We start from the raw sequence: 26228 nt of genomic DNA on the forward strand, positions 1-26228 counted from the left end.
CTGGTTGTATACAATAAGAGTTTGTTTTTTGTGACCCCAATAACATTGTATCTTGTTAGACTCGAAGAGACAATTTTACGACTCTGTGCCTTGGAAGTTACTATTTTATCCTTCTCCTCATCTTGCTATTTTTGTAATGTATTTTTTAGCAGTCAGAGATTATCTAATGGTTTTTGCATTCTTAAGACCCGTATATCAACATCATTGATAAATACACATAACAACAATGGGCCCAACACCGAACCATGGGGAACTCCACTAATAACATTTGTCCACGAAGAGCAGTGTTCACTGATTACCACTCTGTCGTCTCCCACTCAACCCACTCGCACTCCCACTTTATCCATTGCAGCAATATACTACTCCAATTTGTACAGAAGTCTTCCATGTGCAAGAGTATCAAAAGCTTTCCTGAAATCCAAATATATGATATCAAAATTATTTTTGGCATTCAGTTCCTTTGTGACCACATCATAGTAAGCAATCAAATTGGTCAGACAAGACCTCCCTTTAACAAACTCATGCTGTGTCTTAACTATTACTGCAGTCTTGTCTAGATGATCCTGCAATGCATCTTTAACCGGTGACTCCATTATTTTCCATAACAGAAGTTAAACTAACAGGTCTATAATTACTTGTGTCACCATTTGAACCTCCATTGTGAATTTGGGATACATTTGCATGCCTCCAGTGCATGTGGACCTCCTCTGAGTCCAAGGATGTTCTCATAATTATGGCTAAGGGTTTGCTTACTTTCTTTGCTGCCTCCTTTAATATAACTGGATAGATCCTGTCCACCCCAGGTGCCCTTCTGATGTTTAACTTCAACAATTTCTCCTCCAAATTGCTCTCAGTTATTACAAAATCACTTAGCTCCCTGTTAGCTTTTGATAAAATTCTGGCATTCCCTTCATTGAATAACTCCTCATGTGTTAATGAAGATGCAAAATACTTATTCGCTTTTATCAGCTACCTGATCATGATCGTCAATAGTCAACCCATCTATGTTAAGTGGTCCAATCTAATTCCTCCCTTTCCTTCTAGAGTTTAAATAAGTAAAGAACTCTTTGCTGTTTTTCTTTGCATCCTTAGCAAAAGATTTCTCGTAATCTGCCTTCGCCTGCCTAACCTCCTTTGTAACTTGGTTACAGATCAACTTGTATCTATCATAGGCTTCTGTGTCATGTGTTAATTTGTATGTATCCCATGCATTTTTCTTCTCTGCCATATGCCTCATTAGTTCATCTGACATCCATTTAGGCCTGAACCTTGAACAGTATTTCTTGGTTGGTATGTAAAGCCTAGTAGCCTCCAAAATTAAGTCCCTGAAGGCTTTCCATTTAGAATTCACTGTTGGTCACATCATCAGTTGGTCCCACTGTATAGAATTTAAATACTGTCTCAGTCCATCGTAGTCGCCTTTATGGAAGCAATAACCCTTCCCTTTACCCCTGATGGTAGTTACCTCTTTGAGTAAATCCCACTTCAGCACACTGTGATCGCTGCCACCTAGTGGTTCCTTTATCTGCAGATTCTTAATGCATGAAGAATCACTGCTGATAATCAAATCAAGAGTATTACTCCCTCTAGTTGCCTGCCGAACATGCTGGTGTATAAAACAATCATCCAATAAATCCACAAAAGCCCTGCTAGTGTGTGAGTGACCAACCCACAAATTCCAGTCAATCTCTAGAAAGTTAAAATCTCTAATTATAAGACACTCTAATTTCCTGGCCCACTCTATTGCTCACACTATTGCTCATTATACTCCGGATTCATTAGGCCTATAACACACATCTATTCTCATTTTCCCTTTCCCAGTGCTTATGTGACACGAAACAGACTCAACACTGCATTGTCCACCAACATCAATTGGATGCACTTCCTTAGATTTTATGTGTTTCTTAACTAATAGCATAACCCCTCCTCCCTTTCTGTCCTGTCAATCCTTTCTGTACACATTGTACTCCCCAAATTCCAGTTCTGCATTCCTGATATCTGTGTGACACCACGTCTCTGATATCTCGACAATATCTGCCTTTGATGTCTTGACTAGCACTTCAAGCCCATCAAATTTATTTACTAAACTCCTAACATTGGTGTGTACCGCAAAGTATACATGCACCTGTTCCCACTCTTAGCTACCCTAACACAACCCTTGTGTTTACTTGTATCGCAATGACTCCCAGCAGTCTCTGAAATATCCTGCATCTTGTTTTCCAGGCTTCTGCTCATTCCAATAGAAGCAGTGCAAGAATCACTTTCACCTCTGCCTGCGGCCACAGCTAACCTTTCAGTCTGTGTATCCCTCTAAAGCTAGCAGTTTTCCGACCCGCCTAAAGCTACCTCGAAAGCATCAGCAAATATTCTTGTACCCTTTCTATTTAAGTGTATCCCATCCCTGTAGAAGCAGTCTCTCCTGTTAACAAGCACAGACTAGGCGAGAAAAATTCTGCCCGTTGAGCCTTGCACAATCTTTCCAGGGCCGAATTGATCGACAAGGCTCTCATCATATACTCCCTCCTATCGTGTCTGGGCAGAATTGCAGACACTTTCACATTCAACCGTAACTCGCGACTTTTTTTCAACATTGACGTGTACTTGTTAAGTAAATCTGTAGATCTCTTACTCTTAAAGTCATTAGTTCCAACGTATAACAATATCACCTTTTGTGCCCTAAAAAGATGATATCTGCTCTACAACGCCATCAATTTTTCCCCCTGGCAGACATACCCTGGTCCTGTTCCATTTATCTTTCTTACATAGTATATTCCCCGTCTCCCTGACAATAGAGTCATCAACAACTACTAGTTCCTGTGGGACCAGCGCATTCTGCCTTGGAGATTGCCTCTGTTTTGCCTGATGCACAGGAATCAGCTCTGTCGTTGAGCTGGGCAGCTGAGAGCTTGATGGACCCCTCATATTAATTTCTTCGAGGGCATTTAACCTACACCTCAAGCTCTCATAGACGTCCATCAGAACGCTAAGTCTGCGCCTAATTTCTTGACACTCTAGACACCTAGCCCACACACACACATACAAAGGCTGGCAAACATTTCACATTTCGCACATTTTTTGGGACTGTGTTGGAGAATCGCCCCCTTCGTTTCTCCCCCGAGTCACAGCACTCTCGCTAGTCTGTGATCTTTGCTTCGCAGCTCTAGTCTGGGTCATGATTTCTAAAAGGCGAGCAAACAGAATTAGCAACATGGATTTGGGCCAGTCAAACAGCGAAAGTATTTGACACTATAAACGGAGCACTTGGAATGAAAGTAATCCACAAAAAGTCAAAGTAAATTTTGAAATTTGAAATCCGGTATTAATTTTTAATAATCCATAGTTGGTTGGTTACGAAGGTTCCACGAATATCTTGAATACAAAAAGAATACCAGAAGTTTATCAAAGACTGCCAGACCTTACAAAATGAATAAGATTTAATTTTTTAAGATCACAATTCACGAAGGATGGATGCGTTATAATAATTACATTACACATTTTGAAAATTGGGTCGACCCAGATTATTTTTCAGAATAATACCTATTCAGAAAATCCCAATTTGAATCTGCAATATCTCAATAATCCACTAATATCCAATTCCCATTTTACCATTCATTGTCGGATAATAAGAGGATTTCAATTTAACGCGATTTATGTACCAAATCATACTCTAAATATATACGAGGAATATCGTGACCTTACCTTTTACAACTCCTTGCGTCTCCAAGGCAGCAGATGTGCCAAAAGCACTCACTCATCTTTTTCGTAGGCTGTCCTAAATGTAACACAATGCCTACTTACCATTGAGTCCGGTGCCGAAAGCAAGCATCCACGCGTCATTCACCCCAGCCAGTTCCAAAGCGTTTTACACTGTGATCCATAAGAACCCCGTCAGCTGACGAAGAGGCAGTGACCTCTTTAGTTTAAAAGAGGGTTGGAGTGACCCAGTTTCTTCCGTTGGGATCTCCCAATGAGATCATGTTTTGTGGTGTGAACGGCACAAGCACCGAGGATTGTGTCCTACATTGGACGGCCAATATCCACGCGCAGATATCGAGGGATTAAGAACTTTGGCGGGAGAATTCCCGCTGATTAACTTCGTGATTCATTCAGTTATTGTGGTCCTGAGGTTTTGAAAATCGCTCTGTAGGGAAAAAAAGATTTATTCCTTTCTTCTACAGAACTGCCTTTTTCGTTTATCCCCAACTCTGCAGCGAGGCTTAAAAATGTATAATCAGAGATGTTGTAAACTTCTGAGTTGAGTCTATAATTTGATATTCTCCTCTCTTTGAATAAATACCATTATTATCACGCTCATTGACAGAGGAAAGCAAGCATTACCACACAAACACCCTGAAATAGGTCAATCTAGGAAGTTCTTCAACTTCCACAAACGCTTGACTGAATAAACATAGGTGGAAAAGTCATTCGTTTTACTATTTTGAGTTTGAATTGTTAGTACTACGTCCAGGAACAAAAAATCCATTGTCTTCATCATAACGGAACAAACGATTCCTCGCTGGAGGCACAAAGTATCATTTTCTGTCATCCCTGTACTTCTAAAGTGTAAAAGAATATTTTTATTTCATTCCCACAGAATTAATTTCTGCGTTTCTCATGGGTTACTAATATCTTGGTCATTGAGTGCACCTGAGACAGGTCACGGCGCAGCAAAACGAGCAAATATCAGCGGAGGACCCTAATTAGTAATCCATAACCTCTGATGTAAAACTAGCAACGACCATGTATACAGAACTCGTTGTGGTGCATTGAAGGGACAGAACTCATTACAGGTTAATGCTCCAAGCGGTGTCTGGTGTTTCCTGGTAGATTAACTTTCTCTTCGACTCTGAAAGGGGATGGAAAAAAAAGAAACAGTCAAAGATACTAAATGGAAACGCATTGATTTTAAAAAAATAAAAGACGAAGAAATTTTTACTCTGGGAAAATTGACACCAAGTCCAAATTTGCTTTATTTATAAAATAAATTATTTAAAATATTTTGTTGGTCTAAAGAAGTCTGGGTGCATAATCTAGACAGGACCCTCCCTAATATGAAAATAAATCAGAGTTTGATCGCTTAGTTTGGAGGATTAAAGTGATTAACCAGCTGGTCTAAGATGAATAACTCCTATGAAAAAATTGGGAAGATGTGAGAGGATTCATCCATGAAAGCAAATGCCAGATTTGCCCAAATACTGTTCTGCTGGAAAGGACAAATGTTTCCATAACACCTGTCATGAATTGGTGGAAAATGAAGCCAGGAAGCAGGCCAAAGGAATCTGACCCGTAATCCATCTTTACAAAAGAGGCAACCCTAATCTCAATGTCTAGTGTAGCCAACAACCGCAACATTCTTCGCCGAAATCACCACAGCATCCGCTGCCTACTTCACTGGAACCATATAACTTCTTTCAGCAGAAGGAAGCACCACCTGAATTGGCTGTGGTAGTTCTGTCTCTTGTCCACTATGCTCACTAGATATCACGCGTCTGGATTTCTTCCTGTGGGGACTCATTAAAGATTTTGGGTACTTGATCAACGTTCTACAATTCACAGAATTACGAACCAGAGTCACTGAAGCTGCAGCAACGGTTAGTAATGATATAATGGATGATGCATTGCGAGTAATCTAGTATGGATTAATTGTCATACGAGCAACCAAAGGTACAAACACATCGAAATGTACTGATCATGTAAATAAATCTTTGGGTTGATGAATCATATCAATAAACTCCTTTCTTGTTAATATAATTATTCTTGCTCTTCAGTGTTCCATCTGAAAGAATAAAACGAAAGTAATTCATTGGCAAAAATGTGGTAGAATTAGGGATTTATTGGACACAGAAAGTAACCGCAGAGGACGTGATTTCCCAGATGAATTCCAATTAGTTATTGTCTGTTTCTCGTCTGTAGTAGCCTTAGAATAGGTCAACGAAATTTCTTTAGTCGTCCTTCACGAATCCCCCACATACCTTCACGTTCCCTGGGTACGATAAGATAAACTGGACGAAATGAGCCATTGCGTCTCTGGTATTGGCAAATAGAAGAAAAGAGGCGTTCTCACAGCTCGAAGACTTAGTTCTCCCGAAGCCAATCGTAATTGCGACACTAGAGGTCGGATTTTAATGACCTGTTCCCGTTCTCTGACATCAAATGACATTGCCGAAGACTTTATGCCGCAATAAACTTCTTAAATAAAGTAGCGGCATCTAGTGAGGAAGACAAAAAGACTCTCGAAAAGATTATTGTAAATTCGGCCATCAGGAGGTGAGTTTAAAACGGATCGAAACTGCTTTTTGTTTCCAAAGATAAAAAAGAATTCAGTGTTGACCCAAAATTTGTACTTTTCCCTCACCATTAAACCAAACCTTTTTCCTGATTTTTTTCGTTCCATGTTGTTGTGTTTTTTTTTTCTTTCTTTCACTATCTCTCTTTCCTATTTCTTCTTGTGTTCTCATTAGTTTTTCTTCCGCTTCTCCGTTTGCATTGTGTACAAGAATAACAGAAGAAAAATCTGGAGATACTAAACAGTGTTTTCTAAGTAGACTTTCCTTCCCTTCACTCGCAATCCCAGAGAAGGGTTACACTTGGCTAACTGTCGGTGCCAGCGACACGTTTCTCTGTGGAAACCTGACAAATGCAATCGAGGAAAGTGGACAAAAGACACCCTAGTACCATCCGCCATTCTCTTCTAAACTCCATTAGCTAAAATAGACTAAGTGGCCATCGTGTACATTGGTTCAAACCAAAAAACTTACAGAGACATCTCATCGCTCTGCATCCAGTGAAAGGGACAGTTCGATAAATGGAAGGTAGTTTTGAACAAAGGAAAAATCAATTTTTCTTTTATTTTTTAAAATTTTCTTTCTATAAATATCTAAACGTTATTGGTGAACACCACCAACTCACCACAAAAAAAAAAAAAATATTCCAAATGAATTTTAAAATCATAGCGTGCCGCTAATGCAAAGGAAGATTACAAGTATTAATAATGGCCAATATGGTGGAAGGAAGCCCAAGGCTTATGCTGCACCAGCCATAAAAAGAAAACAAGAGTAAAATAACGATAAAATTAAATTAAATTAAAAATTAATACATAATAATAGCAAAGGAAATAGACGACGTATGCGTTTCCTTCCTCCCATAGGTAATTCAGCTGACCTTTGAATTTCCCCAACCGGTCAGACTCAATCACCCTCAACCACCGGGTAACTTATTCCAGTAATTTATAACTCGTTGGTTAAAATAAAACTTCCTGCAATCCAGTCTAAACATCTCCCCCCCCCCCACTAACTTGAAATGATGGCCCCTAGTTCTAGAATCATTTAGAACCGTGAAAAGTTCTTCTTCATTCATTTTATTTTTTTCCTCTCAGAGCCTTAAACACCTCAATCAAGTCTCCTCTAAGGTGTCTAGTTTCCAAACTGTGCAACCCACATATTCGAATTATTTCCTCATATGGACGCACTTTTATCGATCTCACCAGGCGAGTTACCCAACTTTGGATCCTTTCAAGAAGAACAATGTCTTTCTTTAGGTGGGGTCTTCTTACCTGAACACCGTATTCCAAGTGTGGTCTAACAAAAGCTTTATATAATGGGATTATCACGTCCCTATCTCTACTTGCAAAAGTTCGATGAATTATTGATAGGACACCATGGGCCTTCCTTGAAACCTATTTACAATGCTCGGAGAACTTAATGTCTGACCGAATCGTAATACCCAAGTTCCTACCTTGTACTTTGCTCGATTAAAGCATAGCTGCCATTTTTCTGACCATCCCTGAAGTCTATCTAGCGCATTCTGAAGAAGCCCTGCTTAGCGGCGATCATTAACTACTCTACCAATCTTTACATCATCTGCAAATTTAGACATCACGCCCTCTATCCCTTCAACGATGTCATTTATGAAAATCAAAAACAACAGTGGTCCTAATACTGATCCTTGGGGAACCCCACTTCTTACATCAACCCAATCTGAGGAATAGCCGTTAATCACAACCCTCTACCTACTGCCCTGAACCCAGCCTGCTATCCATCTAAGGATTTTCCCTCTGATTCTCTGATTACAACCTGTTCCAGTTTATAAAGTAACCGCTCATGTGGGACTGAGTCAAAGGCTTTGTTGAAATCTAAATAATTTCCAAATTATTCCTTAAATTCAGCTCATGAGTGACCCCTGTCAAAATAGCTAACCAGATTTGTTAAACATGATTTTCCATTTACAAAACCATTCTAAGTATCCTTCAGAATTCCAATTCTGTCTAAATAATCCTGAATTCCCCAAAGCAGAATGCGCTGGTCCCACAGGAACTAGTAGTTGTTGGTGACTCTATTGTCAGGGAAACGGGGAACATGCTTTGTAAAAAGAATAGGTGGAACAGGACCAGGGTATGAGTGCCAGGGTGAAAGGTTGATGACGTTGTAGAGGGGATATCATCTTTTAAGGGCACAAAAGGTGAAATACATAATATCATTAGTACACGTTGGCACTAATAATATTAAGAGTAGGAGACGTGCAGAATTACTTAACAAGTACAGGTCACTGTTGAAAAAAAGCAGTGAATTAGGGTTGAATTTGAAAGTGTCTGCAATTCTGCCCAGACACGATAGGAGGGAGTATATGATGAGAGCCTTGTCGATCAATTCGGCCCTGGAAAGATTGTTCAAGGCTCAAGGGGTAGAATTTTTTTCAGCCTGGACTGTACTTGTTAACAGGAGAGATTGCTTCTACAGGGATGGGATACACTTAAATAGAAAGGGTGCAAGAATATTTGCTGATGCTATCGAGGCAGTGTTAGGTGGGTCGGAAAACTGCTAGCTTGGGGGGGGATACAAGGACTAATAGATTAACACTAGCCACTGGCAGAGGTGAAAGAGATTCTTGCACTGCTTCTATTGGAAGGACAGCAGCCTGGAAAATAAGATGCAGGATATTTCAGAGACTGCTGGGAATCATTGCGGTACAAGTAAACACATGGGTTGTGTTAGGGTGGCTAAGAGGAAGAGCAGGTGCATGTATACTTGCGTATACACCAATGCCAGGAGATTGGTAAATAAATTTGATGAATTTGAGGTATTGCTCAAAACATCAAAGGCAGATATTGTTGGGATTTCAGAGACGTGGTGTCACACAGATATAAGGAATGCAGAACTGGAATTTGGCGAGTACAATGTCTACAGAAAGGATAGACAGGATAGGAAGGGAGGAGGGGTTATGCTATTAGTTAAGAAACACATAAAAACCAAGGAAGTGAAGCCAGTTGACATCGATGGACAGTGCAGTGTCGAGTCAGTTTGGTGTGACATAAGCATTGGGAGATCAAAATTGAGAGTAGGAGTGTGCTATAGGCCTAATGACTCTGATGAGTATAATAAGAAACTGTACAGAGAAATAGAGTGGGCCAGTAAATCAGAAAGTCTTATAATGAGGGATTTTAATTTCCCAGATATTGACTGGAATTTGGGGGCTGGTTACTCACACACTAGCAGGGCTTTTGTGGATTTATTGGATGATTGTTTTCTACATCAGCATGTTCGGGAGGCAACTAGAGGGAGTAATACTCTTGATCTGATTATCAGCAGTGATTCTTCATGCATTAAGAATCTGCAGGTAAATGAACCACGAGGTGGCAGTGATCACAGTGTGCTGAAGTGGGATTTACTCAAAGAGGTAACTACCATCAGGGGTAAAGGGAAGTGTTTTTGCTTTCGTAAAGGTGACTACGATGGTCTGAGACAGTATTTAAATTCTATACAGTGGGACCAACTGATGATGTTACCAAGAGCAAATGCAAAATGGGAAGCACTCAAAGAACTTATCTTGGAAGCTACTAGGCTTTACATACCAACTAAGAAATATTGTTCAAGGTTTAGGCCAAAATGGATGTCAGATGAACTAATGAGGCATATGGCAGAGAAGAAAAATGCATGAGATACATACAAATTAATGGGTGACATGGAAGCCTATGATAGATACAAGTTGATCTGTAACCAAGTCACAAAGGAGATTAGGCAGGCAAAGGCAGATTATGAGAAATCCATGGCAAAGGATGCAAAGAAAAACAAAAAAGAGTTTACCTATGTAAACTCTAGAAGGAAAGGGATGAATCAGAGTGGTCCACTGGATATTGCTGGTTCAACAGTTGAGGATCCTGCTCAGTTGGCTAACAAACTAAATGAGTATTTTGCATCTACATTCACACATGAGGAGTTATTTAGCGAAGGGAATGCCAGAGGTGTATTCAACTCTGCAGTAAGCTAGATAATCTTGTAATAACTGAGAGTAAAGTTGAGGAGAAATTATTAAAGATTAACACAAGAAAGGCACCCGGGGTGGATGGGATCTATCCAGTTATATTAAAGGAGGCATCAAAGGAAGGAAGCAAACCCTTAGCCATAATTATGAGAGCATCCTTGGACTCAGGAGAAGTCGCCACGGACTGGAGATGTGCAAATGTGACCCCAATTCACAAAGGAGGATCAAGGGCTGACACAAGTAATTATAGACCTGTGAGTTCAACTTCTGTTCCTGGAAAATTAATGGAGGCACTGGTTAAAGAAGCACTGCAGGATCATCTAGACAAGACTTCAGTTATAGCTCGGACTCAACATGGTTTTGTAAAGGGAAAATCTTGCCTGACCAACTTGATTGGATACTATGATGAAGTCACAAAAGAACTGAATGCAGGGAATAACTTTGATATTAGAAAGGCTTTTGATACTGTTGCACATGGAAGACTGCTGCACAAATTGGAGCCGTGTGGCATTGAAGGCAAATTTCTGTTATGGATAAAGGGATGGTTGAGGGAGAGAAGACAGAGAGTGGTAATCAATGGATACTGCTCATCGTGGACTAATGTTATTAGTGGAGTCCCACAGGGTTCAGTGTTGAGTCCATTATTGTTTTCTGTATTTATAAATGACATTGATGATGGTATATCAAGCTTAATGTCCAAGTTTACAGACGATACAAAGGTTGGCAGGGTTGTTAAGGACACTACTGACACTATGCTGCTGCAACAGGATCTGGAAAGGTTGAGCAGATGGGCTGAGAGGTGGCAAATGAAGTTTAACATTGACAAATGTAAAGTACTACACATGGGAAACAGCAACCCCAGAGCAACGTATCAACTCTGTGGTACTACCCTGACAGTGGTAGAGTATGAAAAGGACCTGGGAGTAATTGTGCAGGCAGATATGAAGTTTTCTGAGCAGTGCAGACGGGTTGCAAGAGTAGCTCATGGTGTCTTGTCAATGATATACAAGAATTTTTGTAGCAGGGATAAGGAGGTGATTATTCCCTTGTATAAGGCAATGGTCAGGCCACACCTAGAGTACTGTATACAGGTCTGGAGGCCTCATTTCAAGAAGGATGTAGAGCTGCTGGAACGAGTACAGAGAAGGGCAACAAGATTAGTGAATGGAAGAAAGGGTTGCTGTTATGAAGAAAGGCTTAAGTTTTGAAAATTACAGTGTCTGGAGACTAGGCACCAGCGAGGTGATCTGATAGAGGTGTATAAAGCCTTGAATGGTTTGAGCATGCTCAATGCTGATGGGATTCTTCCTCTAGCTCAGAATAATCACTTGAGAGGGCATAAATTCAAATTGAGGAAAGACAGATGTAGGATAGACGTGCGGAAATTTGCCTTTAGCCAGGGGGTGGTTTGTTGGTGGAATAGACTTCCATCCCTTGTTGTGGAAGTTGATAGCCTAAATAAATCTAAGGCTCAGCTGGACAGGTATTTCGAACTAAACGGAGGGGTGAAATGGAAGTGGTTTTTTCTTTTTTTTGGCTGATGCTGTATAAGCTTGCTTTCTTGCGTCATATGCCTCTACTAATGCTAATTTCATCCACCCTTGATCTTTGCCTCCATGATTTTATATTATATTTATTTATATTTATAGTAGAAGGTTACGTTACTGCAGGAACAATTCCCTCGCAGGAAATATAAAATGCCATTAAATAACAGAATGGCATTTAACATCAGACTATGAACTCTTCTAAATAGGTTTTTCATCCATATGGCATTCTGAACACATGCGGTAGACACATACTGTGAACACACACTGAATGTGATGTCTTTAAACCTAATTTTCTCATAAGTACAGAGAGTTTCAAAATTCAGGGTTCGCTTAATCTGCAGGAAATACGAGTTGCCTTTCATCTGAAAATCGAAACTCTCACAGCCGGGTTCCATTCAGATGACTTTCTCTACATGACAAAGGAACAGGCTATCGCGTGATAATCTGCAATTCTCAGTTCGGATAGCCATTGAAGGCGATAAGCATGAAGCTCAAGGTCATTTTGGAACAATGCCACACACAAACGCATTTCTTATGTACAGTTCTCAAAGACGTTCAACTGTTGCTTGGAGGGTCCATTCACACGTTCTACATTGTTCCCTTGCTCGAACACTTCCCTGCTGTCCCTTTTTCGTCGTGTGAATACGTATATACTTCCGGTGAACATGCGTGTGTCATGGTTCCAAGTCGAAGGACGCTCTCTCTCTCTCTCTCTCTCTATGGAAAGGGAAGGGTCGAATTGCGAATTTCTTTATTAGTTGTGAATTAGAATGACTCAAACGGAGTTAGAAGATTTGCAAAGGTTTCTATGCATAAAGCATAGAGGTTACAGCCAATTTTCTTTAATATGGGGCGCAAAAAACAGTGATTGTAATCCAACTTGATCTTTTTCTCTTTCTTTTTAATGAAAACCCCAAACAGGAAAGATATTGAAACCTATAGCACTTAATACCATGCGTGTGTTGAAGTTTGGAAAGACAGAAGATATTTGTTGACATTAGACTTGAACTTCTGTAGATTGCAATTTTTAGGAAAGACATATGAAGGAAGGTTGTTCCAGAAAACGGAAATTGAAAGAATAAATGAGGAAGAAGAAAAGTTGGTTCTGTGAGTTTGTAGTTGGACAGTGAATGGGTCTCACTGATTCAAAAGAATGGAGTCTAGAAGCCTGAGAGAGGTTTTGGAGACACCCGCCCTCCAAAATGTGGGAACAATATTTCTTGGTAGGTGAAATTGAGATTTGTATATCAACTCGATCTGTTGATATTCACAAGACATTGAGGACCTTTTTTATTTTTCAGTATTAGTTAACCATAATCCTATTTTTTGGATGGAATCTTCTCACACTTGTTATTAGAGAGCGCTGCGCATATACCAAACATCGATAGAAGAAGAATAATTCATAGTTCCATGCACTGCGACCTGGAACAAACCACCCAGACTTTTAACATCTCCTCCCTCTCTTGTTTTGTTTCTCTTAGGGGCGGTGTCTCCTCTGGGGCAAACAAAACACGAAGAGGAGACTTAACCTTCATCCAAAACTCTGGCAAGAAATGAAATTAATTTTAGCCCTTTCAAAATCATATACAATAAGAGGAATTCTCCATCATTTTGGTAGGACAGTGTAGATTCATGTCCTACGCCTATGTGTTTATATAGAAGAAAACACTTTATTCCTCCTTAATGGTATTTACAGAGATTTCGTGGAATTTTTTCCGAAGTCTACGAGGCAGCAGTACATCGTCTCTAATCTTGGGTGGATTTTATGGACGCTTGGCTGATTTTTGGTGTTCTCAAGTGATAAAAACGAATAGGGTCAAAAAGAGAAAATATTATCTCTTTTAGGATAAACGGAAGTTTCTTCAGATGGGACTAATTAGAAAGACCAGAACCATTCGTGTAGCAAATATCTACAAACCTATGTTATGCTGTGTTTGAGATATTCAATTGCACTCACTGATGTGTGTATGTGTTGGGCCCGAATGGAAAACAGAGACAGTGATATTCAGCAGCGGAAAGGTTTTATTTTGGTGATTGCAATCTTTTAATTTCGAATGTTCTGCTTGGCAGGCTACCTTTAGCGTCTAATGAGATGGTGACGTTGGCAAAAAATAAGAAACACTTCTCCATTAGAAAATTGGATTCTATAGCATGAAAGAAGTAGACGGAAATCACGCTGTCCAGGAAATGATTCCATCAGCGACAAACATCGGATGACACCAATTGATCCTTTAAAAGATAAACACACGTTTTCTGTTTCTTTTTCACTAACTTTTGAGGATATTGGAAGGTTTTTTTTTTTAAACAAAAACCACTAATCAGTTTTTAATGATCATTGAGAAACAGGATGGTCCTTTGAACTTTCAAAGGATGTTCACTCCAATAATTCTCAGAAAAATGTAGTTTCCCCCGCACTGTATTCTGTACTGTTCAAATTTTTAGGCTTCTTAATATAACTGAAGATTTCCTAAATATTTAGAGTTTTTACCATTGAGTTATGAGTGTAATGAATCCCGGAAAAATGTTTAAAAATAGACACTAAACCTTTCTCTCTCCCGGAAATTATTACTAATGTCTTTTAGGAGTTTCTTTATACTAAAGTTTTCCACAAACAAAAGAAAATTTATCTAGATGTAATCTGGAGCACATTGAAAAGAAAAATAGAACATTATTACTCAATTTTCAGTCTTCGATTGAGTGAATACTTCCTGGTCTAGCTTCCTTCTCACTTGACAGTAGACTGTACTTGATGTCTTATCAATGTCTTATAACTATGCCTTATTTTTCTTACTTCTTAATCGTGTGTGTGGTGCAATTTTTACAAAGCGACTCTAAATATCAATTCCTGTAGCCTTCCTAAACTTCTGGTTGACAACATTCGATGAGGACCGACGAGATCCTTAGATCTCGTCAGTCTTCACCAAATCAACAGATTGCAAATGTCACATCCTATTAGGACACCATATTAGCAAAAATCGTGACAACCCCAATGTAAGTGGCTAACCGGACACTGGATTATCGAGGTTCATATTTCTCAAATTCTAGGGGTACGCATACTTTTGAATGGATCCGTCATCATCTGATTGAATTTAGTGTCTGAACATTCCTATTAATAATTCTTTTAAATAATATTAGTAGCTGCGTGAGAGTATTACACTCACTGGGAAAAAAAATTAGTAACCTTTATTCAGTATCTAGTAGTTTTTGTTCGAATTACAGAGAGTGTCTATCTCCAGATTTGACCATTCTTCGAGCAAGATATTTGCCAGCTGTTGTATTGTGGTAGGCTGAGAACTGCGAAGACGAACTCTTCTTTCCAACGTATCTCAGACATTCTCAGGATTCAGATGTGGAGAATCAGACGTCTGGATGTCTGATTCTCCACATCCACGTACATTTTAATTATCTCATGGCATGAAAATTAGGGTATCGAGTTAAAGGAACAGAAAGGTAAATCAGGACAAATCGTCAGATATGATAGAAAATGGGTCCATGATAATTTTTACAACTGATAAATTCTTATAGCAAGAATCATGTGACTCTCCAGAACATGATAATATACATCTTTGGTAGGACAATATACTTAAGGCTTTAAAGGAGTTGAGTTAATCGAACATTGAAGACACATCTTTATTCCTGGAGGAACTTGAAGACCTTTTTACCACTGTAACAGAGTTAGTCGGTATTTTCATGAACATGTAAGGAACCCCACAGCCCCGATTGGATTTTATTATAGAGCGGGGGAGCATAAGCCAAACGTCCAACCGTAATTAGTGGTCTCGCCCTGCATGGTGAGACCACTAATTACAAAAAACACCCTAATTGGTCTATAGAGTAGCTGAAATGGGTTCTGTGGAGTGAATAATGGCGCTACATCCTGTTACTATCAGATGTTTCGGTGTACAGAATGCCTAGAGGACACCTATCACCAGAGTGCCTTGTGCCAACAATAACGTTCGAAGGGGTGGAGTTAAGGTGGCGGCTGTTTCTATGGGTAAGGAATACAACCTTTAGTAGTTGTGTGGGGAAACATGAAAGATGAAGCCTACCTTAATATTTTAGACAATTCCATGCTTCCTACAAAGTGGCAGTTCTTTGGTACCGATCCGCGTTTGTTTCAAGAGGATGATGCCCCACGCATTGTACTGTTTGCATTGCACCTGGTCCCTGGACACGAATGTACAAAATTAGAATGGTCTGCGCACGGTGGAACATCTCTAGGATGAACTGGAATGTTGGGTTTGGGTCAGACCTGTATGCTTCGTACACTGGTGTGCAAAACTTAAGGACTAACACTATTTCTAAAGGTTACAACCACAAAATCTTTACTTAAGGTACTCTTCACTGATGAGAGTAGATTCAGTCTCAGCAGCGATTCTGGACGTCAGCTAATCTGGCGAGAAGTTGGCACACAGTATCACCCCGCAAACATCATTGAAAGGGATCGATATGGCGGAGGAGGTGTTCTAGTCTGGGAAGGCGTTATCTTGAATGGACGTACAGAACTCCAGATACTGGAAGGCTGTACTATAACTGGTGCACGGTACTGTATTGAGGTAATCCTTACTCATGTGCGTCTGTACCGAGGTGCCATTGGCCCCGAGTTTGTGTTTATGGATGATAACACCACACCCCATCGTACTGCAGCTGTTGACATGCTTTTGGAAAGTGAGGACATTGTTCGTATGGATTGGCCTACACGTTCCATCGATCTAAATCCCATCGAACACATATGGGACGCTCTGGGCAGACGCCTAGCGGCACGTCCACACTTACCAGAAAAAGTTCATCAGCTGAAGATGGCGCTGACAGAGAATGGACGATGTTACCACAAGAACTTATCACCAACATTGTTCTAAGTATGGACAGGCGGTGCAAAGCCTGCATCGACATTAGGGGTGGCCATATCTCCTACTGATGACCACCTCTTCCCTTTGTTCCATCTTTGGCAGTGATGCATCTGTGTCATGGCAGCCAGTGCTATGTTGCCATTTTTGAATAAAATCCCTCTGTACCGTTTTGTTTCCGTTGTTTCCTTCATTGTTCCTTACCTCGCGAGGTTCCTTTGGTACGCTTTTCCCACATCCAAGCCACTCCTATGAGAAGCTACAGGTGAAAATCTGACTGGTCCTTAAATTCTGCACACCAGGGTAGTATTCAACTACTTACTGTTCTGCTAAAGAAATAGATGACTACATTGGGTTTGCTTTGCATTAACACTTTCCCTCTTGTCTAGGAATGGACTGGTCTGTGCCGCTGGGGAAGGCTCAAAGTCGGGAAGGGCTGGTATAAGATTGTACTTCGCACACGTGGCGATTAGTTTTTGAGCGTTTGCGAGGAAGAACGGGTCGAGGTCCAGATCTTTCCGACTTTGAAAGTGCAATGATTGTGGGGGAAAGATATGCAGGTTCCAGTATCTCCACAACAGCTAACATGATTAACTGCTCCCATTTTGTGGTGACGTGAGTCTACTGTGACTAGCTCCAAGGCAGTCTAACAACAAAGGGTGCATGTGGGATAGCCTCGTGTGGTCGATGCCCGTGGTGAGCATCATGTATTTCATCTTGTAACACAGCAGTGATGCAGCACAGCACAGTACCCCAGCTAACCACCGAATACAACATAGGAACAGGAAGACCAATAACCACATGGACTATGCACTGGAGGTTAGCTCTTATAGGCTGTGGCAGTCAACGGCCATCATGGGTATCCATCCTCACTTCACCTAAAATGACCATATCAACACCAACACATCGGGAAATCTTCTCCTGCTCTGGTGAATTTCGTATCTAACTCCATTATGCTGATGGTCGTATCCACATTTGGAGAAAGCAACGTGAGGCCATGACAATTGGATGCGCTATTGGTGTTCGGCAGTGGTGTTATGGTTTGGGATTTTTTCTTGGCATGCCCTGGGTCCTCTGATCACCAGTAAACAACAGTTCAATGAAAATACTTATCTTTTTATTTTCACTGACCCAGTACACCCCTTCATGATCACAGTATATCTAGAGAACCCCAGAGTGTATCAACATGATAGCAGATCTTGGAAAGGACATTCAATGCTAGGACCATTCACCTGACAATGTGAAGGCATTACCGGACACAGTCTACAACACCTGAGTAGCACTACCACGGGACACTCTGCAATGCCTTGTGGAGTCCACGCTATGACATGTAAGGGCTGTATTACGGGCAAAAGATGGCCTAACGAGGTAGGTGTTGCAAACACAAGAGAGTAGAGCGTATTGGAGTAGCCAAAGAAGAGTGGTACCTGCTAACGGAGTGAGGGATGGTGACGTCAATATGAAACCTAGGTTTGTCTACCTCTTCTGAGGGTGGTGCCTTCAGTCACCTCAAAAAATGCTTTTAAAATCAAAGAGTAATTGACTCTGTTTTCAAAGTAAGTGAGCAATAAGTGAGATTATTCGAATAAAGTCTTACCTAATGTTGTCAGGGTTTGTTTAGATTTAAAGAGCGCTGGGACTTATTTTGGTGGCTGGTATAGTTGCTTTGTCTGCACCACTAATCCCACTTCAGCAATGGCGTGAATAAAATCTCATTTTTCATGGAGTTCTGCTCGACGAGAACTATTTCTCAACCACAGCCGGAAATAAAATGGAATCTAGGTCACGATTCACTTCTAAGCTAAGTTAGGTTGCCCTACAGATTTTAAAAGGAAATCCTTATGTCTTACATAATCCTCCGTGAAGGAATTATTTAAGAATCCAGTAGCTCCTTTACATTTTCAGTATTTTTAAGGATTTTCATCTCTTCTCTCTCTTGGTGAACTATACAAGATTAGTTTTGCTGTATTTTCTTCTCTAGAAGAATTTTTTAATTTAAACTCATTACATCAAACCGGTGTAATATTAAACTAGACGTGTTTTACAACTCTTTAGAAATTTTATTTTTAATTAAACCCAAGAAAATTAGGTGTGTGTCCCAGATCAAGACATTACAATCGAGTGGCACTGAACCTAGTACGAAATAACAATAATAAGTGAACTTAAGTCGTTTCAGATCTGAAAATAAAGGACAGATGTATAATCACACCAGGCTTTAAATTATAAACCAGTTAAACCTATATTGGTGTCCTCTGGATAGCATAAAAACAAAGTTTTGTACATGCAATGCATACTCTGGTGGTCAAGTAGAGCAACTGAGGAATTCCTGCGTATAAGCTGCTATATTTGAGCGAAATGTTACTTTGCCGGATTCTTTAAGTAAATAACTTTGTTTTAAGGGATGTCAACATCCAATTTCAATTCTTGGTTTATTACTTTAGCCATCACAGTTTATGGTAACTTCCGGCAATAATTTTTTATTTAAAATTGCTGTAGGACATGCAGTTTATGTATGCCATAAACTAGAACCCGATCTGTGATCGAAAAACATATATATAAACTTCGAAATAAAGTCATTGGCCAAAAGATTAGAAACATTTTACAGTTGGCAGCATCAGCAAATTGAGAATGCAGCTCTAAAAGAAATAAATGAGGCAGAAAGGCTGAAAAAGGAGATCGCAGGGAATTTAAAGCGAATTGTGCGCCAGAAAAGAAGGTCCAGTTTGCAGAAAATTACCGAACATTTCAATTTAGGCAAAGAAGGATCCCTGTCCAACCGAAATATGTAGTGGGAGTTGAAGAATCTGGTAGTGGTGTGCCTACAAAAAAGCAACTTCTTTCTGTATAAAATCGAAAGATTCGACTGAATTGGTCTCTCCAACGCAAGGACTGGACTATGGAACAGTGGAAAATGATAATGTGATCTGACGAGTCTCGATTTACACTTTTTTATGCACCAATGATAGGGTGAAAGTGCGGCTTGAACCTTATGAATCCGGACCATACGTATCCACTACTTAAGTGGCTGGGTATTATGATTTAGGATATGTTCTGTTGATACAGACTGACTCTGCTCGTTTTGTTCGAAGGTCGCTTTATCTCAAAGGAATATCTTTCTGTCGTATTGGACCAACTTTGCTCCACAATGCTTTATTTTAACCAGGATTGCGACAGTCTTTCGATGCGACATGGAAGTAGCCACCATGCAAAAAGTGTCTGAATTCGAGGAACATTCCCAAGATTTCTCACGTCTATTCTGGTCCTCTAATTCTCCAGATTTGAATCCAAATGAGGAGGTCTGGGATATGCTGGAAAGGCAATTCGGCTTTACATTTCTCTACAGACCAACACTACAGTAGCTGACAAACCTGATGGAACCTACCACGACATGTGGGGGCTGTAATTCGGGTATAAATGTAACCCTTAATATCGAATAAAGGTTTCTAATTTTTTGGTCAAGTGAGTGTAGAATTCCATAACATGATTTCACTATTATTTATATCACTAAGATTATTTTATTTTGAAGTTTATTTTTATTCAAAATAATACTTCGGCTTTAATTTAAAAATATTTATTAACATTTAGTGTTTATGATCCTTCCAGCCCTAATATTTTTTTCAAAATATTGTTATTTAATTTTATATAATTAAGGTTAATCTTGAAACTTAAATTATCATTTTGCCTGATATTTTTGGATAGCAACCATTCCGTTGCTATGCTGTGTCGCCATCTATCGGTAAATTTTAAAATCCCTTTAATTCGTAATTTTCTAATATTATTTGAAGTAAAATATTAATCAAATAAAAATAAAAAAAAAGCATGTTCTCGGTATGTAGTTGTTATAGTAGGGTTCAAGGGGCATCAGTGACTAAGGTCATATCGCTCCGCGTATACTGTCTGTAAATTGCGTGTGTTCTATGGTCGATTTCTAGTTTGCTGGATGAAAAACCCTACTTTCCGGTAGAAAAACTCATACTCCCCTCTCCTGAGACCGAAAAACTCGGCCACGTTGTGAAAATGGCTCATAAAAATTCCTCCTGCCATCGAGGAGAGTCGAACTCTGGTCTTTTCGACCCGGTGTGGACAGGAGGACGATCCTACACCCACCAGGGCTAAAAGTAAGTCTTCAGTAATTTCATTTAAGCATGGCATCTTAAAATCTTTATCCTTAAGAAATATAGAATGTTGTAATACAAAGTAGGTTCCTGTTGAAGTTCTGCTGAGGTTAACCTTAAGAAATGGAAAACTGCAAATATTCTAAAATTTATTTACAGGTTACAACTCAACGTTGGCGTCCATCGCGATGCAAGAAAATACTCTTTGTCAATAGAAAGGTGTGTATTAGTTCTTAGTACATTGACACATGCGCAATGTTTACTACATATCTCCGCGTGTACAAAAGGCAACGAATTGCAAATATTTTAAATAACCCGCTTCCTTTAGGACCGGTGATGGCTTTCACCTTGTTATCGTGTTTGACATCTGTGGCTGCTGTTGTCTCCAGTTGGCCATAATTACTGGGGAGGGAAAGAATCTTCGAACGTTTCAAGTTTGACATGATGACATCTCCATTCTCTCTGCGTTTTCATCCGTAAATAGCACATCTCCTGAGACAGCGTGGGCACAAATTAAGATGCCCACCAACCTAGTTTGGGAAGGTTTCCAGAGATTTTTGTTTATTTTTCCGGTCATCACTTTATCAGACCCCTGTAACCCTTCGTATCCATGACCTAAAGGATGTTGTCCTCATGTATACGCCTGGTAGATTGGGGTCGGCGCAACGTATTCCGTGAGAAACGGTTCCAACAAGCACCCAACGTTTATCATCTTGTTTTACCATCAGCGGACCTCCAGAATCTCCCTAGAAAATAGAAAACTTTGTAGTAGAAGATGTAATTTTGTTTGTGAATAAATTTATATAATTTGGTCTATCGATCAATTAAAAACCTCAAGCAGAACTTACCTCACATGAATCTTTTCCCCCGGTGGTATATCCAGCGCACACGAAATTATCCTTGATAGGCTTGACGTGTCCAGCTGCAACGAACATTTGCTGACACTGTTCATTGGTCATTATAGGCACTTGAACTTCCTGTAGCACGTTTGGAACAACACCCCCTGTAAAAATAACCATAATTGTGAACGATTTGCAAAGTTTGCATTAAAAAAAGCATGCTGCTTAATACATTTCTTTAATTTCCCATAATTCAAGTTCAGCTTCTTTGAAAATCGGTCATTAACTTTTGTGCACTAGTGTCTTAAGCAGTTAAGTCATCTAGCCTTTCACTTCTTAGCCTCCTTTGTCGTTTCTCTCTCTCCATCCATCCATCCCTCTAGTACTGCAATTGTTTGTTTCTAGAGAACCCTCTCATGTCCAGCATACATCCACTTCCTTTTCATCACTTCTTTAATAACTTGTAGTCACTTCCCATTCTTCTCCATTCCCAATCTTATCAATCCATATAATTAAATGTACACTATTAAAGCTTTCAACATGGTACAATCGGAAGTTCCATTGCGATGGGCTCTTTCAAGACGACAATGCAACTATCCACCGTGCAAAACTTTTACGTGAATGGTTCGAAGAACATTCCCAAGATTTTCAACATCTGCCTTAGCCATCTATTTCTCCAGATCTGAAATCCAATTCAGAATATCTAAGTAGCTGGGCTTTGTAGTTCTTTACCAACTCCAATACAGCAGCTGACAAATGTCCTAATAGATGAATGGACAATTCTATGGTTAAAATCCATGCCTGGACCTGCCCAGGATTTAATTCGGAGGAAAAGGTGGTGTTATTGGATTGAGTAACGGGTTCTAATTTTTTGGCCACTGAGTGTATTTCATATCTATATGTTGACACGACTACTCGTAGTCCTTGTAAATATATAAAATGAGGAGATAATTGGATTCTAAATAAATAATTGTTTTTCTATGAAACATTCGAATAAATCAAGAAGTAATCAATATTGTCAACAGATGTCGCTGTAAACTTACCATGTGACAGTTTACCCCAACCGGAAACGTGAGCTACTTTGCCAGTGTAGTTTTCCTTAGACTCTGGTAGACAGATAGGAACGATGTGAGGTTGGAACTGAACTGGTTTTTCCATTTCCAGTAAGGCAATGTCATTGTCAAATGTTCTTGCATTGTAATTCCGGTGTACAACCATACGTTTGACTTTCCTCAGGGCTGGTTTCAGGGCTTCATTTTCACCTCTGCGAAGGTCATGCTGGCCCAAGACTACCACAAGCGAAGAGAGAAATCTGAAATGGAATTGAAACCGAATAATTGTTAATGGCAAACAGTAATTAAGATTTTAAGTTCTTGAGATCTTAAAATTCCTCAGCAATTAGATCTTTTTGTTTAGAGTAGTGCAATACTGGGGCAACTCTCAGGAAAGTGCTTCCATAATATGAGATAGATGCATTCAGTTGCAAACCCAGTTTGCTCTTTGCTATGTTCAAAATGAGATTATGACCAACTTGTACAATTATGGGTTACATTCATTTCCACGATGAACAAATAAAAGCGCAGAATAAATCAAAATACATCTTACCCTGGTTGGCAGTGTCCAGCAGTCAGAACATAGGTGTTGCTAATGAGTACTCCACCACATTTATTTTTGTGATATAGACCTAACCAGCCATCTTCTTTGACGAGTACTTGCCAAGGCCATTTACCAAACTGGGAATCCCTTCCACCAACAATTCTGGCCGATGGTGCCAAAGATCTAACTCCGCAATCTGTTGGAAAATATTGGGAATTTTATTCATAATGTAATCATTAAGGTGGTTTTATTTTTTCTTTGAGAGAGAGAAAGATTTAGTTCTCTTAAGCTAATTACAAGAATATCCCACATGATATATGCCTGGCAGGACGCTTTACAAGGCCTTGATAAGAACTTGCGTTAATAAATCCACTCTTCTACAAGAGAAGCTCTGAATGCATGGAAGGTTCTTGGAAGTAGTCGACGTACCCAACTTAGTCCTCTAAAGGATCCTGGTTATGTTCCATCAGAGAAGGATAAACCTCACTTTGAAGGGGTTCTGAACCCAACTGTATAGAAGAGCATTGTGGTCCACCAAAATTAATTCAGAGTCTGTGGAGGACCCAGGACTCTCAACCTCTAGAATTCATCAAGTAGATTGCAATCACAACATCGCGTTTAAAATCATTACATTATCGATTATAAACAGGAAGTTATTAATAAATAACACGAAACGTTCGTATAGAGGAGTGACATACCAATTATTGATGTTTTGCTCATTGAAGGGCATGCAGTCAAGGTCAAGGACTACAGATGTAACCTCAGATACCTTCTGACACCGTGAACCAATTGTGGAGAGGTGTTAAGTGCACTATCAAGCACTTTGTTCAGGTGTGGTGTCATGGATTGCAAGTTAGGTAATTAATACAAGTCTGACGTTACAAAACATTTCATGCGAATCAAGGGGCGTGTCCTAACTTCCATAGATAGACAGACAAATACATTTCCTAATTAACAGCTATAAATCATTGATGACCTACTTCTTACCTTTTCGGTAGTCCAGTGTGGGTTTCTTGGTACCCTTCTTTGTGTCAGGATAGGGCGTGGTAGATCCTCTTTCGCTCCATGACGGTTTTGTTGTAAACTGGTGAAGCTTCGTTGGTGTTTGGGTGGAGGTAGAAGCTGGTTTGTGAAATGAAGCGGTTGTAACGGTGACTGATGTGGGTCTGGTCCTGTTAGGCAAGGTGTGCTGTGGAGTTTTATTATGCAGAAGTTGGTCTTTTAATCCTGGAAAGTGGGTCACTACTATCGATGATAGCACGCCATTTCCTGCGGAGGGGAGTGGAGTTTTAGAAGGGATTGAACCACCAAAAAATGGTCTCAGCGTAGTGATCACGTCTTTAATGTTACTGAGAGTTGGTGCCATTAAAGAAGAATAGGTTGGGCCGTAAATTGGTCTTGGTGTGGCTACTGGACCGATGGCTGTCCATGTTATTAGCTGTGGATATTCTGTTGTTGGGAGTTTAGTAGGCTTGCTGTAATGAGTCGATGTGACCAGCACTGTCTCTTCGCTTTCGGTGACGTGGTTCGTTTCGAATGCCGGAAAAGCTGTGGGATTGGTAGAAGAAGACGAAGATGGTAGTTTACAACAAGTACCAAACAGGAATCCATCGGCACAAGTTGCCAAGGGAATACCATGATTTGTAATGCAGTCCCATCTGAACACGCAGACTCCAGCTACCCCTGATTGGTCGAAGCATACCTTCTTGGACAGCTGTAAGGCTCGCCCTACATAAGTAAAAAAAAAAGTCTAAATTACATACGTAATCAAATTATCAAAATAATTACATCCAAAGATTTCCAAATGGTAATTCCAATCATGTTCAACCTCTACCCCAACCACGGTCTTGTGATTTTATTTTTTAGATGAACTCTTTTAAAACCAATTTCCGGTTGTTTTAAAATCTTCGAGAACATAATTAATAATTAATAATCAATGTTTCCTTACCTTCAAAACTCTTCTTATTTCCTCTACCTTCTATCAACGTGCATATCCAAATGGCAGACAAGATCAATAAGGGACGCCACCGTGTTGATGTACCCATAGGGATTTCTGAAATGATTTAAAATTGAATTTATATTAGATTTCTTTTATACATCTACAAGTATTGACTTCAAAGGTTAGATTTATTAACGAAAACCCTTCTCAGATGTCACACGAAAGGTCTGACATCCGGGATCCATTAGACTTCGACATACCTTGTAAAATGTAACGTTAATATCTAAATTTTGGTCATCTTTAGAACCAGTGACGTAATCCCAAAAAAAAATCGTGTCCAATTCCATGATTCAAAATTCAAGAAACGTTAAATGAAATTATTTCTTGCCTTTAATGGAAGTTAAACATTCGTCAATGAAATCACAATGACATCTTCAAGTGGACAGCAAAGGAGTTTCGCATTCCTTTTAACCAAAATAATTTAAATACAGCAACGAAACCACAGAATCTTTATAACTTCTACCAATCAGCAAAGTTCCAGTTGACTTCTACCCAAAGATGTAAAAAAAACAACAATTTTCTTACACACCCCACAAAAAAGTATCTTCCACCATTCTTACAACTGTTTGTTTAAGAAAGGGGGGAGGTTAGATGACACTATTAAGATAAATACAGCAATCGCATGTTCTGCTCCAGTTATTTGAAGCCATAACCACACGAGTAGGTCTACTTACATGGATCATAACTCGTACCCTCTGAATAATGTACGACATCCCTGGTTCACTAAGTTTCTCGCCTTCCTAACCTCAGTACCTTACGGGGTATGCTACCTTCTCCTCTTCCTGCTGCTTTGCACAGCTATCCCGTCATCACTCGTACACCAGTTCACGTGGTTAAGTCTCTTCCGGCTTCCCCTAAGGCGGTGGAGGTTTCTTATTAGTTTGTGTTCAAGCTAACCATCCTGTTTTCCTTTCTGAAGCCCGAAGCATTTTTCGAGAAAGGAATGTCGGGTTAGGTTCTAAGTACGCGTGAGGGGAGGGGGGTAGAGAAAGGTGGAATTTGAATAAACAGCTTCTTTCTGAATTTGA

General features: G+C 39.8%; 1 protein-coding gene across 1 annotated transcript; it reads right to left on the reverse strand.

Annotated features, from left to right (window-relative positions):
• Positions 1 to 21043: 21043 nt before the first annotated feature.
• LOC150091777 (uncharacterized) lies at positions 21044 to 25118 on the reverse strand. Its single transcript, XM_090369661.1, has 6 exons — positions 25085 to 25118; positions 24189 to 24929; positions 23211 to 23397; positions 22649 to 22917; positions 21615 to 21769; positions 21044 to 21512 (listed from the first exon to the last, which is right to left on the reverse strand). The coding sequence occupies exons 1-6, from the start codon at positions 25116 to 25118 to the stop codon at positions 21351 to 21353; spliced, it is 1548 nt and encodes a 515-aa protein (XP_090225787.1). The 3' UTR covers positions 21044 to 21350.
• Between the last annotated feature and the right edge of the window lie 1110 nt (positions 25119 to 26228).

The sequence above is a fragment of the Mastigoproctus giganteus genome, chromosome 1 (genome assembly GCF_048544385.1).
Source record: "Mastigoproctus giganteus isolate SK-2022 chromosome 1, ASM4854438v1, whole genome shotgun sequence".
NCBI classification, from domain to species: Eukaryota; Metazoa; Arthropoda; class Arachnida; order Uropygi; family Thelyphonidae; genus Mastigoproctus; species Mastigoproctus giganteus.

Bases quoted from the DNA above. Each gene is read 5' to 3' on its own strand.
- LOC150091777 (XM_090369661.1), bottom strand. From the start codon at position 25,118: ATGTTCTCGAAGATTTTAAAACAACCGGAAATTG. The intron at 24,930-25,084 runs GTTTTAAAAGAG...TTACTTATGTAG, and splicing joins TTTAAAACAACCGGAAATTG to GGCGAGCCTTACAGCTGTCC. The intron at 23,398-24,188 runs GTAAGAAGTAGG...ATTTTCCAACAG, and splicing joins CACACTGGACTACCGAAAAG to ATTGCGGAGTTAGATCTTTG.